Source organism: Pleurodeles waltl, chromosome 5 (assembly GCF_031143425.1).
Source record: "Pleurodeles waltl isolate 20211129_DDA chromosome 5, aPleWal1.hap1.20221129, whole genome shotgun sequence".
NCBI classification, from domain to species: Eukaryota; Metazoa; Chordata; class Amphibia; order Caudata; family Salamandridae; genus Pleurodeles; species Pleurodeles waltl.
Window position 1 is genome coordinate 54,803,320 of NC_090444.1, and position 15,071 is coordinate 54,818,390.

The 15,071-nt window shown below is 43.9% G+C and overlaps 1 protein-coding gene across 1 annotated transcript in view; it reads left to right on the top strand.

The window, feature by feature from the left end:
- The window catches only part of LOC138296981 (WAP four-disulfide core domain protein 8-like), a 300,160-nt gene extending 285,539 nt beyond the window's left edge, over window positions 1-14,621 (top strand). Inside the window, exon 9 of the mRNA XM_069236498.1 lies at window positions 14,422-14,621. Within this exon, the coding sequence (XP_069092599.1) occupies window positions 14,422-14,621 (200 nt within the window). The remainder of the gene's footprint in view (window positions 1-14,421) is intronic.
- Window positions 14,622-15,071: the final 450 nt, after the last annotated feature.

Genomic DNA, 15,071 nt, shown 5'->3' on the forward strand with positions numbered 1-15,071 from the left:
CAGGACCACTGAGTTCATAGTACCAAGTAGGCTAATGAGGAAAAAAGCCTTCACAGATTTCTATGTTGTGGTCCCACCGGACTCCTATGGGACCAAACCGTACTGATATCTTTATATTTTGAACTTTCTTGTCTCAAAAACATCTCAGCACGTTTTCTCAAAATCATGAAAATATGATACTTTCTGGTTTAAGATCTTTATATAGTCGCCACTAGGTAGTTACAGTTAGGACCATGTTTCCATAGAACTAGAGCTAGAGCTATTTAAGGAAAAAAAACTATGGATATCTAGGGATGCAGCTCCTCCACAAATCTACTGCAGGTAAATCCACAGATCCACCCACCACAGGAAGAATCCGAATGGCTGGCCACAATCTGGCAGGGAGATTGTGGCCACCATTTTGCTTTATTGGGAAATGGTCCCCTGGGCAGAAATGAGGGGGACAATGTACAAGATGGGGTCAGGGAAGAGGTCCCTGACCCCAGGGGGATCATATAAAGGTGCCTTAGATATACATAATGTTTAAAAAATGCATAAATAATATTTTTTATGTTTTCTGAGATCTGATGATCCTCAGCAGGGCTCAGAGTGGATCTCTGTGTAAATCCACCCGTATATCTACAGATCTTGTAAAACTTCAAAAAATATGTACAAATGCTTGTACACACTTTTGGCATCCCTCTACACACTCTCACACTCAGTCACAGACACTGTCACACCTAGTCTCTCAGCCAGACACTCACTCTCACATGCACCCTCACAGCCAGACACACTATTTCATGCCCAGTCTCACATCCAGACATAACCCTTTCACACCCAGTCTGACATTCTAATACACCCTCTCACAACCAGACACTATCACAACTGCTCTCATAACAATACAGACACTCTCACACCCACTCTGACATCCAGATAGGCAATCTCTGTAGGAAAGTACCCTCTTTCTTGGCATTGTTACCCTCTTTTCTGCCTGATGCCAGCGTGTTTAATTGTGTTCACTGGGATCCTGCTAACCAGGACCCCAGTGATTATGCTGTCACTCCCAAAACTCTGTATTTCATCCCACAATTGGCATACTGGCCTTCCATGTAAGCCCCTAGTTTATGGTACCTAGGTACCCAGGGCATTGGAGTTGCAGGGGATCCCTATAGGCTGCAGCAATTATTCTGTCACCTATAGGGAGCCCATGCAAAGGGTTCTGCAGGCCTGCCATTGCAGTCTGCGTGAACCGGGTGCATGCACCCATTTTCACTATAGATCAATGCACCAGGTCACTATAAGTCACCCCTATGGTAGGCCCTCTCAGCCCAGGGAACAGGATGCATGTACCTGTGTGTGAGGGCATCCCTGCACTAGCAGAGGTGCCCTCACAAACTTCAGACCCACTTTCCTGGACTTTGTGAGTGCAGGAACGCCATTTTACGTGTGTACTGGACATAGGTCACTACCTATGTCCAGCTACATAATGGTAACTCTGGATCTAGGCATGTTTTGTATCAAACGTGTTGGAATCATCCCCCATTATTTTCGCAAGTATTGGTTGCATGATTACATGCACTCTGGGGGCTTCTTAGAGGATCCCCAGCATTGCTTCCACATCCTTCTGAGGTTTTCCAGGCAGCCTCAGCTTCTGCCACCCCTCAGACAGGTTTCTGCCTTCCTGTTGCTTGACCAGATCAAAGCCAGGAAGGCAGAGCAAAGGATTTCCTTTGGGAGAGGGGTGTTACACCCAATCCCTTAGGAAATAGGTGCTAAATGGCTTGGGAGGCGTAGCTTCCCCAAGCCACGGGTATGCTTTGAAGGGCACATTTGGTGCCCTTCATGAATAAACCAGCCTACACCAGTTCAGGGACCTACAGTCCCTACTCAGGCACAAAACAGGACAATGGAAAGGGGAGTGACCACTCCCCTGTCCATCACCACCCCAGGGTTGGTACACAGAGCTCCACCCAAGGGTTCCTGGGTTTTGCCATCTTGAATCCAAGGTTGACAGGTAACTCTGGGAGCATCTGAGTGGCCAGGCCAGGCAGGTGACATCAGAGCCCCCTCCTGATAGGTGGTCCCCCAGCTAGGTGACCAATCCCCCTTTCAGGTCTCTCTTTTTGGTGATTCCTCAGATTCGGCTTGCAAGATTCCAGCAAGATCGCTCTGCATCACTTACTTCTACCTCTGATCAAAGAAAATGCTCCTGGAATCTCTAGGACCTGACAATCTGCAACAAAGATAAAGATTTTGCCTGCAACATTGTTTCTCTGGCCCCTTCCAGCTTTTGCAACATTTCCCCGGTTGTGCATCCTTTGCGGACAGCCCGTCTTCAGTCTGCACAGGAAAGAAGAAGGAATCTCCCTTGACGTGAAGGAGTCACTCCCCAACATCTGCAGGCATCAACAGCAACAACAACTGGCTGCTTGAATCCCCTCTCCTGCTGAGCTGCGTGGATCCTGCAACAAAGGAAGTGGTCAGAAGCGGGTCAGACAGTCCTCTCTACCAGCTGTCCAACTTGGGTGGAGGTAAGCCCTTGCCTTCCCACGAAGGACAGTACCCCTGTGCACTGCATCCTTTGCAGTTGTCAAGGCTTGTTGACACTTCTTCCAAGGAGTCTTCAGTCTTCCTGTAGCTCTAGCTACTAGCACTCCTTCCTGTGATGCACAGCAACCTAAGTGGCTCTCCTGCATCGTGGGAGTTCTTTTTGTAGTGCTGCATGGGCTCCATTTGCATCTTCTGTGTTCCCATCCTGTGGGACGTCTGTGCATGTTGCCTGTGCTTCTCTGGGCTCTCTGCGATGCTGAGGCCCCCTCTGACTCCACCTCCCAGGTTTAGTCCTCCTGGACATTGCTGGTCCCCGGCAGCTCCACTTTCCACCAACCGCGAGTCTTGCCTGTGCCAAGGCTTGTTGGTGGAATCCAGACAAGCAAACCTGACTGCAATCTTCCTTCCGGCCTGGGACATCAACTGCATCCTCCAAGAACTCAACTCTAACTCCAACTCAAGGGCTGCAGTAATGTCTTTTCTCCCTCACCGTTGACCAACTCCTTCTATCTTCAGCTTGGTGGGTAGGACTCTGCTGGCTATTATGGACTCAGTCCCCTCTTTCCACAGGTCTTCCTCCTCAGGAATCCACCGTTGGTTTCTTGCAGTCATCTCTGGGTTTTGCAATTCTCTTCTTTTCTTCTAAGTTGGTGTTCTGGGGAAATTCTAGTAATTTACTTCTGCTCTCCTGGTTGCTGGGGGGTGTTGTGATACTTACCTTTGTGTGTTCCTGGTACCCCTATCAACCCTCTACACACTCCACTTACCTGGGTGGGGGTGACACTCTTGCATTCCATCTTTTTAGAGTATGGTTTGTGCTCCCCTGAGGTCCCGTATTCTCTATTGTGTTTTATATTATTTTGACTGTTTTCTAAATATTCTAATGCCTATTTCTGATAACTAGTCTATATAACTTGTGTATTACTTCACCCCAAGGGAGTATTATCTCTATAGTAATTTTGGTGTTGTGTTACCATAATAAAGTACTTTACTTTTTGTAACACTGAGTGTATTCTTTCATGTGTGTAAGTGATGTGTGACTACAGTGGTATTGCATGAGCTTTGCATGTCTCCCAGATAAGCCTTGACTGATCACCCACAGCTACCTCTAGCAAACCTGGCTTCTAGACACTGCCTACATTTCACTAATAGGGGATGCCTGGACCTGGTATAAGTGTAAATACCTTAGGTACCCACCACACACCAAGCCAGATTTTTACACTCTCACACCCACTGTCGCACCCGGACAGACACTCTCACACCCACTGTCACACCAACACAGACACTCTCACACCCAGATAGGCATTCTCACACCCACTCTCACACCTAGACAGACACTCTCACAACTTTTATACCAACGCAGACACTCTCACAACTTTTATCACACCCAAACTGTCTGCTGCTGCGGCGATTTGGCAGTAATAGTGCCAAGATCTAAATCAGGCCCCATGTGGCAAATGTAATGTTGAGTCACCTATATTCATTACATCGTCAACAAAAGTGATAACACAAAACAGTATTGAAAGATAAGGAATTCTATACATACAATACTTTATTATACTATCTTCCATACAACAGGGGTGTGTCTAACTGAGACTGTGATGAATGGTGGCTGATGTGATGGACACATATCTTTAGTTACTATCTTCATAATTTCAACCAGGGCTTCACACTGATAAGTCCTTCTTTTCTAAGAAATTCTGAGACTTATAGGATGCTCTTCCTACTGAAAATCCATGGGTGAGGGCATCACGCAGTTCTCGTGTGAAATTCACAGTTGGTGATATTTTTCCCCTGGTGATTATTTAGCATCATAACGTCATGTAATATCTCTGGAAATGTTGTTTTATTGATAGAGAAGTCTGGTGTGCGCCCTACAGTAAACTTTACCTGCATGATGAGTCCTCTGCCCAGAACATGCCACCATGATACTGACTGTGTTGGGGTCCAGAAGTGCTGCCAGCCATAGCTGTGGCTTTGGGTGTACGGACCCTGTGACAGCCACGGTACTAATGTAAGCCTGTCTATGAACAGGGCACAGATTCACTGCTCTGATCCTATTACAGCTTGTTAGATAGTGTGATGTGTTGATGTGCACACCATAGAGCTCTCCTTGGAAACTGGAAGCTGAATCCCAGCGGTCCCTAATCTAACTTTAAATTTACAAATTTACCAAGTGTATGCCTAATTATAGCCTCATTGCAAGTTTTGGGAAGCTCATAGACATTCCATATGGAGTATTGCTCATTATTCAAATGTACCCGTTACCATTCCAAAATAGTTATCAGTAGAAGCCCTGCTTCATATGTGGGGCTCTTGTTAGATGGAATCAAAATTGTTTCTTAATTGATGTGGTAGTCTTGCATCTGGTGTGGGATCTTTCTACTAGCTGTGAAAAGATTTGAACTGGAGCAAAGCACTGAAAGTACCCAAAGTGGAAAGAAGGAATAAACTGCCATCTGAAGATACAATGCCCAATCCTATATCACAATAGCATACAATAATGTCTCAACTGTATCAATCAAAATAGCTTTGCAAAGTAAATTCTTAATAATAAGAAAAAGGGAAACACACAATTCATGTTACTGAGGTCATATTTACAAGATCAGAAAGACAATATAAAGCAGCATAAGCAGCTGTCTGAATCATATGCACTAAATAACACATGAACATGTTACGAGGTGGGCAAAACGCTCCCATCTCAAATAGAAATGCAGACTCTTCTTGGCAATCCAAAGACAGTATGTACTAACTTGCGACAGGGAGAAGATCACTCCAGACTGCACCTCAGCACCCTCAAGCTCCCTAAGCAGTTTATCTCAAATGCCTGTTCCCGCAGGCAGACCTTTTTATACAATTCAATGCAAGGCTTTATTCCACATAGTAAATAATAAGTAATTTGTAAGTTATTACAAATTCAAGGCAGAAAACACTTAAAGACATGTGACTGTATTACACTGAATTCATGAACTAAACCATTAGACATTTCATTAACCATTTAACAATGCTTTTTGACAGGGCATGTTTTTTGTCTAAGAACGCATGGGTGTTTCATAGTAGATGTGCACTCCTTAGATTGTGTGCTGGCAGCACTGTGTGTCTGAGGGCTCCGTGTGCTCAGAATGTAGGCCATATAAATGAAGAATAGCGCACAACTGCGCTAATGCAGTTGTGTGTCATTTTTCTCAACGCTGGCTAACACCATTCCTTAAAGCCATCCGTGTGTCATATTTATGGAATGACGCACAGTGGCACTAAGGAATGGCTAGCAAAAAAAAAAGACGCTAGTCGGGGTGGCTTTAGGGGGAATGGCGCTAGTGGGTCAGAAATGATGTTAGGCTGGTTAGCGGGAAAACTTTTGCTGCTAGTCAGCCGAGCGACAGTTACTGATGCACAAGCAGCCACAAAATGACTCCTGCCTAGCGGGCTTAGTGCCGATATATAGTTCCTCTTCCCACCCGCATGTAGTTTCTGCGCCGGGAGGTAAATATGGCTCTGGGGGGGCTAGCATCATGTTTAGAATGGGAACGCCTACCTTACATCTCAGTGACGAAAGATGGGTTTGCGCATCCTAAACTTAGTGCTATCTCAAAAATTTTGACTCTTGATGGGCATAGACTCGAAATAAAAATATAGAGTTAGGTTAGCACCATTTTAGTGCCAAAATAAGTGCTAAGGTGACGCTAACCATCCATAAATATGGCCCTTAGGGCAGATTTAAGGAAAGTGGTACTGCACCGAGTGCAGCGCCACTTTCCCTCCGCCCCTTAGTACTCCCCTACCGCCACCATGTGTGCGTCGTATTTATAATACGGTGCACCATGGCGCAGGGTAGGGGGCTATAGTGTCATTTTTCTTGACGCTATTCATGTACTCTGCAGGAGCAGCTCCAAAATGTTGGCGCTACTCTTGCAGAGTACATAGGGGCCCATTCTAAATAATGGAAGCCCCCTTTTAATGCCTGCTCTGAGCACCTTGCACCAATTTTCCAGCCCCCCCTAACAGGGGAACGCCCACTTTGCATACAGTATGCCTGGCGCAGGTATAATATAGCACAAAGGGTTACAGAGTGGCACAATGCATGCATTGTGCTACTCAGTAAATATGGCGCAGGGATTTCAGCCCTGTTGGGCCTCATTAATGTAAAAAATAATGGTGCTAGTGTCGTGCAAGGTGGCACCAGGGGACTATAAATATGCCCTTTAGTTTCTTACCTGCATCCATTGTTTAATCAAGCACCAATGTGTTCTAAGCATCTTCAATTATGGACTTATTGTCTAATCAGGCCACAATCTGTTTGAAGGCATGGAGTGTGTGCCGGGTGAGTTGTGTGCTGATGTTGTAAATGCTTTTAGATCAGTTAGGCATTAGTTGGCCTTTAAATAAAAACCCTTTCAAGTTTCCTATTTGACTCCATTCTTAAGGTAACTTTTCACCTTATTCCGGTAAGTGTGGGAGTTGGGCCTAAACCTTTTCTTAACTTTAAACAGCTATGTGGTTTTGGCTTGGTCCTGATGTTGTGTGATATTTTTGTGTTTCGTATTTTTTACATCATGTTACTTGTTTATATACCATACAACATTCCCTTCTCTATTTGATATTTCATCTACTTCATTCAGACCTGCCCTTGGCAGCAGGTAATACATGCGGTCCTACTAATCTACTACCTGTGTTGGAATTCTAACTGAAAACGCCCCTGCCACCTTAGCGGTTATTCTCCAAATGCATGCTAAAATTACTTGTATCTTACAATCTATCAGTAACAAGATCACAGTAATTGGTAACAAAGTCCCCAACAGTCCCGACATCCATGATGGTAGTGGTGCAAACCAACCACTGAACCACTATCTGGTGCACCTCCTTCCTCTATCATTGTAGTATCAAAATTATGCAGTGTCTGTATTGCTTCTGATGAAGTTCGATTTTCTCTATCATTTGCTGGGATGAATGTGCAGCATGCAGATCTTATCTTGCTGCACTCCACCTTCCATGACTGTCATAAGGTCCAGTACATAACGGTGTTGCAGCATCATCATTCTTAGGGTACACATTTCCTCTTCTATGGCTGAAGCCATCATTGGTGGTGTTGATGAGTTTGAGGAGCTACCACCTTGGATTCAACGAGCTGTTGCTTTAGCTTGGACAAATGGCAGGATGCTCCCAAAGAAAAGTTCAGCATCGTTGAACAGCCTCTGTTCTTGGGCAACTTCGTTCCAGGTAATTGTGCCATAATATTCAGCAGTTCTTGTTCTTCTGTAGAGATGTAGCAAAGTCATTTGAAGGCTCATGGGGTGTTTATGTAAAGCAGATATGTTTATTCCAGGGATTAACAAAACTGGAGCATGCAAATGTACTGTGCATCAGATCCCACCCCAGTTGTGTGGTAACTGTGCATACACCAGTTCTCCACACTGTCAGAAGAAATCCATGACGCCTGAGGTGCCTCCCTGCATGTTAGTGTGGAAAACTGTGACCTTGCAACCAATATTTTGACTTTTGTGGTGTATAGGAGCAGTGAGGTGGCACAGTAATTTTTCAGTTCACTGGGATCCGCAGAGATTTTCTTGAGAAGCGGTTTTACCTCTGCATGCTTCCATCTGTTAACGAAGGCTACCATTGTAATGGCGGCATTGAGGATGTTGGTGAGTTCTGTACAGAATTCCTTAGTTCCTAGGTTGAATAAGTGATGGGGACTGGGATTGGTGTGTGCTCCAGAGTGGATGGTGGACATGATGGCTACAGTGTTGTACGTGGTGATCTGGTTTCATGTGGTGATTACTTGGTTGGTGTGGGTGGTTGGGTTGAGGTTGTTGAAGTTAATAGCGGTGAGTTGGGGCTAGATGTTGTTGTAGATGTTGGCTATCTTGCTGTGCAAATAGTCTGATAGAGTGTGGCAGAGTTCTTGGGAGGGGAATTGTTAGAAATGGGGTCTCTGGTTGGCAGTCAGTTTGCACTCTGTCTAATCAGGGACCCTCACGCTAGTCAGGGCATTGGAGGTACACACTTAAGGTAACCGTTGCTCACCCCCTTGGTAGCATGGCACACGCATTCAGGCTTATCTCAAAGGCAAAGTGTAAAGTATTGTACCAAAACACACAGTAATACAGTGAAAACACTACCAAAATGGACACCACACCAGTCCAGAAAAATAGCCAATATTTACCTAATCTAAATCAAACAAGACCAAAATTACAAAAATCCAACATACACAAGTGAAGTGATGAATTATTAAAATGTAGAATTTTAGTCCATAAAAAACAATGGATACATTGTTGTTAGATAAAGTACCTGGTCTGCGTCAAAAATAAAGCTGCACGGGCGAACGTGCGGCAGAAAAGTTAGAAATATGTCAATTATATATTCTCAAATGAGGCCGTGCATCGTTTCTTCTATGGTCGGGTAGGCAATGCACCCGTTTTCTCTCCCACAAGAGAGCGATTTGTCAATTTCTGGATGCAGTACCTCCGATCCGTGCAGGTTCACATTGATTTTGACGCCTAGCGATGATGCGTGCAAAATCCAGCTGCACGGTGATGAAAAACTGTGCTGCGTGGGGTTTGTGCCATTTTCAGCAGCCGCAAGTGGATATTGTGTCATTTCTTCAGCTGCAAAGCAGGTGATGCATCGATTTCTCAACCACAATGCAGGTGGTACATCCATTTTCAGCTGTGATGCAGGTGGCGCATCATTTTTAAAGTCGGATTGCAGGTGGTGTGTCGATATTTTCCCAGCACAGCTCCTGTGCGTGGATTTCCACGTAGGTTCCACCAGCTTCACCTTTCAAGTGACCAGGGACTGGGGACGGCACCACTTGGCAGTGCAAGAGTTTCAGCAGAGAGTCCAGGTGCTGGCAGAGGAAATCTTTGATGGCCCTGAGACTTCAAAATAAGAGGAAAACTCAGTCCAAGCCCTTAGAGGCACTTCACTAGCAGGAATATACCACAAAGTCCAGCCTTTGTCCTCTTTTAGGCAGAAGCAGCAACTGCAGACCAACGCAGCAAAGCACAGTCACAGGCAAATGGGCAATACTCCTCCTCTAGCTCTTGAGCTTGTCTCCTTTGGAGAGGTTCCTCTTGTATCCAGAAGCAATCTAAAAATCTGGGGTTTTGGGTCCAATACTTATACCCCTTTCTGCCTTTGAAGTAGGCAAACTTAAAAGGAACGTCTCTGTTGTTCACAAGATCCTGCCTTGCCCAGACTCACCCCAGGGGATTGGAGACTGCATTGTGTGAAGGCAGGCACAGCCCTTTCAGGTGTAAGTGACCACTCCTCCTTCTACCCTAGCCCAGATGGCCCATCAGGATATGGAGGCTACACCCTAGCTCTCTTTCTGTGACTGTCTAGTGTAGATTCACAAACAGCCTACTGTCAGTCTGACCCAGTGAGGGAATACACAAGCAGGCAGAGTCACAGAATGATTCAAGCAAGAAAATGCCCACTTTCTAAAAGTGGCATTTTCAAACTGACAATCTAAAAAACAACTTTTCCAAAAGAAGTATTTTTAAATTGTGAGTTTAGAGACCCCACACTATACATCTCGATCTGCCTCCAAAGGGAAACTGCTCTTAAAAGTTATTTAAAAGCAGCCCCAATGTTAACCTATGAGAGAGATAGGCCTTGCAACATTGAAAAACTAATTTGGCAGTATTTCACTGTTAGGAGATAAAAACACACTAGTAAATGTCCTACCTTTAACATGCACTGTACCCTGCCCATGGGGCTACCTAGGGCCTACCTTAGGGGTGCCTTACATGTATAACAAGCATTTTCAATGCAATGGATCTCACATTTTTTTGAGTTAGAGCGACTGGCATTGTACATTCATAACTGGACTTTTCTTGCTACACAGATTGGTCAACCCTGCCACATAATTTCATCTTTTCCTGCCATGTCATTCAAGTGGTCCAGGATTTAACTAAAGCACCTCCAGTTACCTTATTCCTCTATCTTAGAAAAATATACATTTATCATATAAACCTTTAACAGAAATAAACTTTTGGCATGAGAGTGTAATGCTCAAAGCACCATAAGAAAAATATATTTCGGGATGGATTGGAGGGTGAAAGGAAAGAGGGAGTCAGGAGTAAATATGTAGCGGACAAGTTGCGTAGAAAATGGTTGACTGCAATTTCAGTAGGAAAATAGAGCAATAATTAGAGTTGAGTGAAGCCCATAGGTTTCTGGGCCCGGCGCCACTGCACCTGTTGCTCTTTTGATAACTAGACCTCAGGAGAGAAAGCGGATGGGGCAGAAAAAGAGAAGCAAAATGAATACAACAAACAAAAGGAAGAAAGAGAAAGGGGTCACAAAGAAATAAAAGAAGGAATGGAAATGAAGAACCAGAAAATGAAAACAAAACTAAGAGAATAGAGCAAGCATGATACAAAGGAAAAAAAGGAAGGAAGCTACTGAATGAAAGATAAAGAGGAAAAAAATAATGAAAGAAGTGTGAAAAAAAATTAACATCAGAGAAAAAAAGAGAGATGGTGAGAGAAACGTGCAATAAAAGAACCAGGGCATGTATGTACTAACACATTTCCCACAGACACAGAACTGGAAAACAACTTTAACACTTAGGGTCCCGACTAGTAACTTGTGGCTTTCACATACAGATAGGAAAAAGAGGGATTTATAGTAAAACATGAATTGACAGATAAAGATAAGAAAAACAGCAGAGGAAGGTAGAAAGATCTAAAAACAAAGTGAAAGGAGGTTTACTGAGTCAAAGGAAAGAGCAAATAAAAAAGACAAAGAAAGAATGAAGGGAAGAGAAAATAGAGTGAAAGAATGAACACCTGATGAAAAAAGAGAGGAATGAAACAAGGAAGGAAATATAAAAGTTTTTATAAGTTTGAATGAGGAAGTAGCAAGAGGAAGAGGGAAATAAAAAAAAAGGAGAGGAGTAGAAATAAACAGTTGAAAGAAAGAGCAAAACTGTTAATATGTGGATTTTAAGAGCTGGAAAGAGAAAAGTGAGGAAGAAAGAAAATATTGAGAGTAAAGGGAGTTAAGGAAAGAAAAGAGTGAGCTAAGTGAAACAGACCCTCCCAAATAAAGATGGCATCTAAGAATGTGTTCCACTACATCCTCAAACAGAAGTCAGAGTGTGGAACAGCAGGAGGCACCGCAGAACATCAGGGGGTTCATTAGGTGTATGTGAACCCTGATACAGCATTACTGGGGCACTTCAGATCAGGATTAGGGATAAAGACAGAGCTTAATCCTGGCCCTGTGCTGGAATAACCGAAAGGCAGTGGGTGAGGATTGAGAAACGGAGTGCTGTATAACTTCTTGTATTGGAATAATGGGGCCCTGCAGGTTAGGGAGGATTGGAAGATTGCAGCAATTATTGCATAATTTTAACACATATTGTGAAAACAAGGGACTGGAGATTAATGCTACTAAAACCAAATATAGGGGGATCAGACCCCACAAGTCATTCAGAGGGGATTTATTTCTGTAGCAGAAGATGCTTGAACCTGTACCAAAACTTTAGTGTCTGGCTATTATGCTTGATAGTAAATTATCCTGTACTTCGCACATTCAAAACAAAGGGCAGTACTTCTGCATAGAGCTATGGCAATCTTCAAAAATCATCAGGCAACATTGCCCAGACCAGTCTTCCCGCTATTGACCTCTATAACTTAAAAGAAAAGTAGTGGCCCTATATGGTGCCAACATTTGGGGGACATTCAAATGTGAAAAGGCGGACCAAGAGTGAGAATACGTGTCCCAAAAGCACTCCCCTTATCCCCATGTTCTATGATGTTGCACTCAGGAGAGAAGAGCATGTAGCAGTGTTAAGGCCTCTTCTCTTCTGGGTGAGGATTGGGACAGTACAGGAGCTTGCGCCATGTCAGAAGGGTATGAGAGAACTTTTGGAACTAGATGAGAACACCACTTTTCCCTGGTTCAGGTATATTGAATCTTGGCTCACCAAACTGTGGCTTTGGACTTTCTGAACTGACGCTTCCTTCCTAACATTGTCTTCCAAAACACAATTAAAATTAATATTTTGGGATAATATTATCACTAGCTTACATCACAGCTCTCGTTTAGGTAGATTATCAACTAAATTTTTGAACTGTAAACTCTGACCCTTTTTTGAGAGTGTCTGGATACCCCCCAATCCCAAATGGCCTAGACCCTGTACATAAAGTTCTGTTATAACATATTATAAATATAGGGGCTTATTTACAAGCTCCATGCGCAACAGTGAGTCACCTTTGTGGTGCTCTGGCACTGCAGAGTGCAGACCCTTATCTACGAGCCATGCACAGCTTTTCATAGCCTCATAGATAAGGTGTAAGGAAATGCAGCACAAGTCACTGTGTTTCCTTACACCACAATAGGGGAGAGCTCCATGGGCATTGTGGTGGGTTTTCCCATGCAAAATCCATAGGTTTTGGCACATTCTGAGTTTTACAAAGATGTGTAAACTTGAGAAGGCATCAAAATCATACACCTCCTCAAGGGAGGAGGTTCGAGGAGAAATACATTTATTTCTCCATGTTTTTTCTCCTACTGCGTGTGCTGCATTCTGGAAAAAAACCTCCATGGATTGTTTCTGTGCAGGTGCCTCTTCCTACATATAACAGCCCTGCCAACAAGGCAGACACCCTTGCATCATGGTACAAGGGTGCCTGCGTTGGTGCTAGTGGTATAGAAAAGAAAAGTAGAGAACAGTATGGGAGGCAGGAGTGTTATAGAGAAAAGCAGTAGAGTCAGGAGTTGTGTGGAGCAGAGCAATAGAGTCAGGAGTAGTATAGAGAAGAGCAGTAGAGTCAGGAGTGGGATAGAGAAGAGCAGTAGAGTCAGGAGTGGGATAGAGAAGAGCAGTGGAGTCAGGAGTAGTATAGAGAAGAGCAGTAGAGTCAGGAGTGGGATAGAGAAGAGCAGTAGAGTCAGGAGTAGTATAGAGCAGAGCAGTGGAGTCAGGAGAGGTAAAGAGAGGAGCAGTAGAGTCAGGAGTGGTATAAATATGAGCAGTGGAATCAGGAGTGGTATAGGGAAGAGCAGTAGAGTCAGGAGTAGTATTGAGAAGAGCAATGGAGTCAGGAGTGGTATAGAAAAGAGACGTAGAGTGAAGCATGTGAAAGAGGAGCAGTTGAGAGAAGAATAAGAGAGCAAGGAGTAGAAGAAAGAACAGAAGAGGAAAGAACTGTAGAGAGAATAACAGTGGGCTGATGAACTGTACAGAGAAGATTGATGCTAGGAAACATGGTGAAAGAAGGAGAGATGGAGAAAAGAGCTGCATAAACAATTGTGGACAGCGAGGAGCGCTAGAAAAGAGTGGTACAGAGAGGTCCAGTGGAGTCAGGAGTGGTACGGTGAAGTGCGGGAGTGAGGAGTGATAGGAAAAAGAGTGGCAAGAAATAAGAGATTAAGGGCCAGATGTAGCAAAGGGTTTTTCCCATTCTGTGTCAATGGGAAAATGTGTTCGTACATATGGCCTAAGGCATATTAGAGAGAACAGCAATAGAAAGAATAGGGTAGAGTGGAGATCAGTAGAGCTATCAGCAGTATGGAGATGAGTGTACGTAGGACAGAAGTAAAATGAGGAGTGCTAGAGAAGAGCTGTAGACTGAGGAGTCACAGAGAAAATAGTGTGGGGGAAGACAAATAGGAGCAGTAGAAGAGGGAGTAGGAGGATGATATGAGAGGGAGGAAAGGGGTTCTATATGAGGCACCTTAATGTAACCTACAAGAGATGGTAGTTTCAGCTGTGTGCAGTTTCTCTGAAGATATTGGAAGCTTTTTCCCTTTAGTTCCAAAGGAGTCAAGCAATCTATAAGGATAATTCAGTGTGAGGATCTGTGAACAGCCTGTGGCAGTTGTGCTGTTAGCTCAGGATGGCTGTGTTTTTAGTTCAATCCTGTTGGTGTTTTACAGATGCACCACATCTGGGGACCTGCCCCAAAGAAATAGATGCGTGCAATCTGCCCCTGCCTCCCCCACATTGCCAAAGTGACACAGACTGTCCGAAGAATGAGAAGTGCTGCAACCTCTGTGGGAAACAATGTGTGTCTGCTGTGAGAGGTAAAGTATCTTCAAACAATCTACCATCTTGGGGGTCTGGAGTCAGTTACTAAGCTCTACTGTTTCCTTTCCACATACAGCACCCAAAAACCTTTGAGTGAGTTGTTGGGATTTAGAAGACCAACATTACAGAATACTATATGAGATAGCATAACACGACATGACATAGCATAACATAGCATTGCATAAGATAAGATCAAATGACATGATATACCATAGCATAAAATTACATTAAATAGAATAACATGGCATGACATAGCACAATACAACATTACATAAGATAGCATGACATGACATGACATAGCATTACATAATATTACATAAGATAAATGACATGGCATAACATAACTTTATAATTCAATTGGCCTCACATAATGTGAGAAACTGGGGCTGATTGCAGAGGCCCCCTAACTTTTTGCCCCCATTTTCCACTTTATGCTGGTGTTTTCCTGACTCTGATGGTGCCCTGGGTACTGCTAACCAGTCCCAGGGCCTGTGCTCTG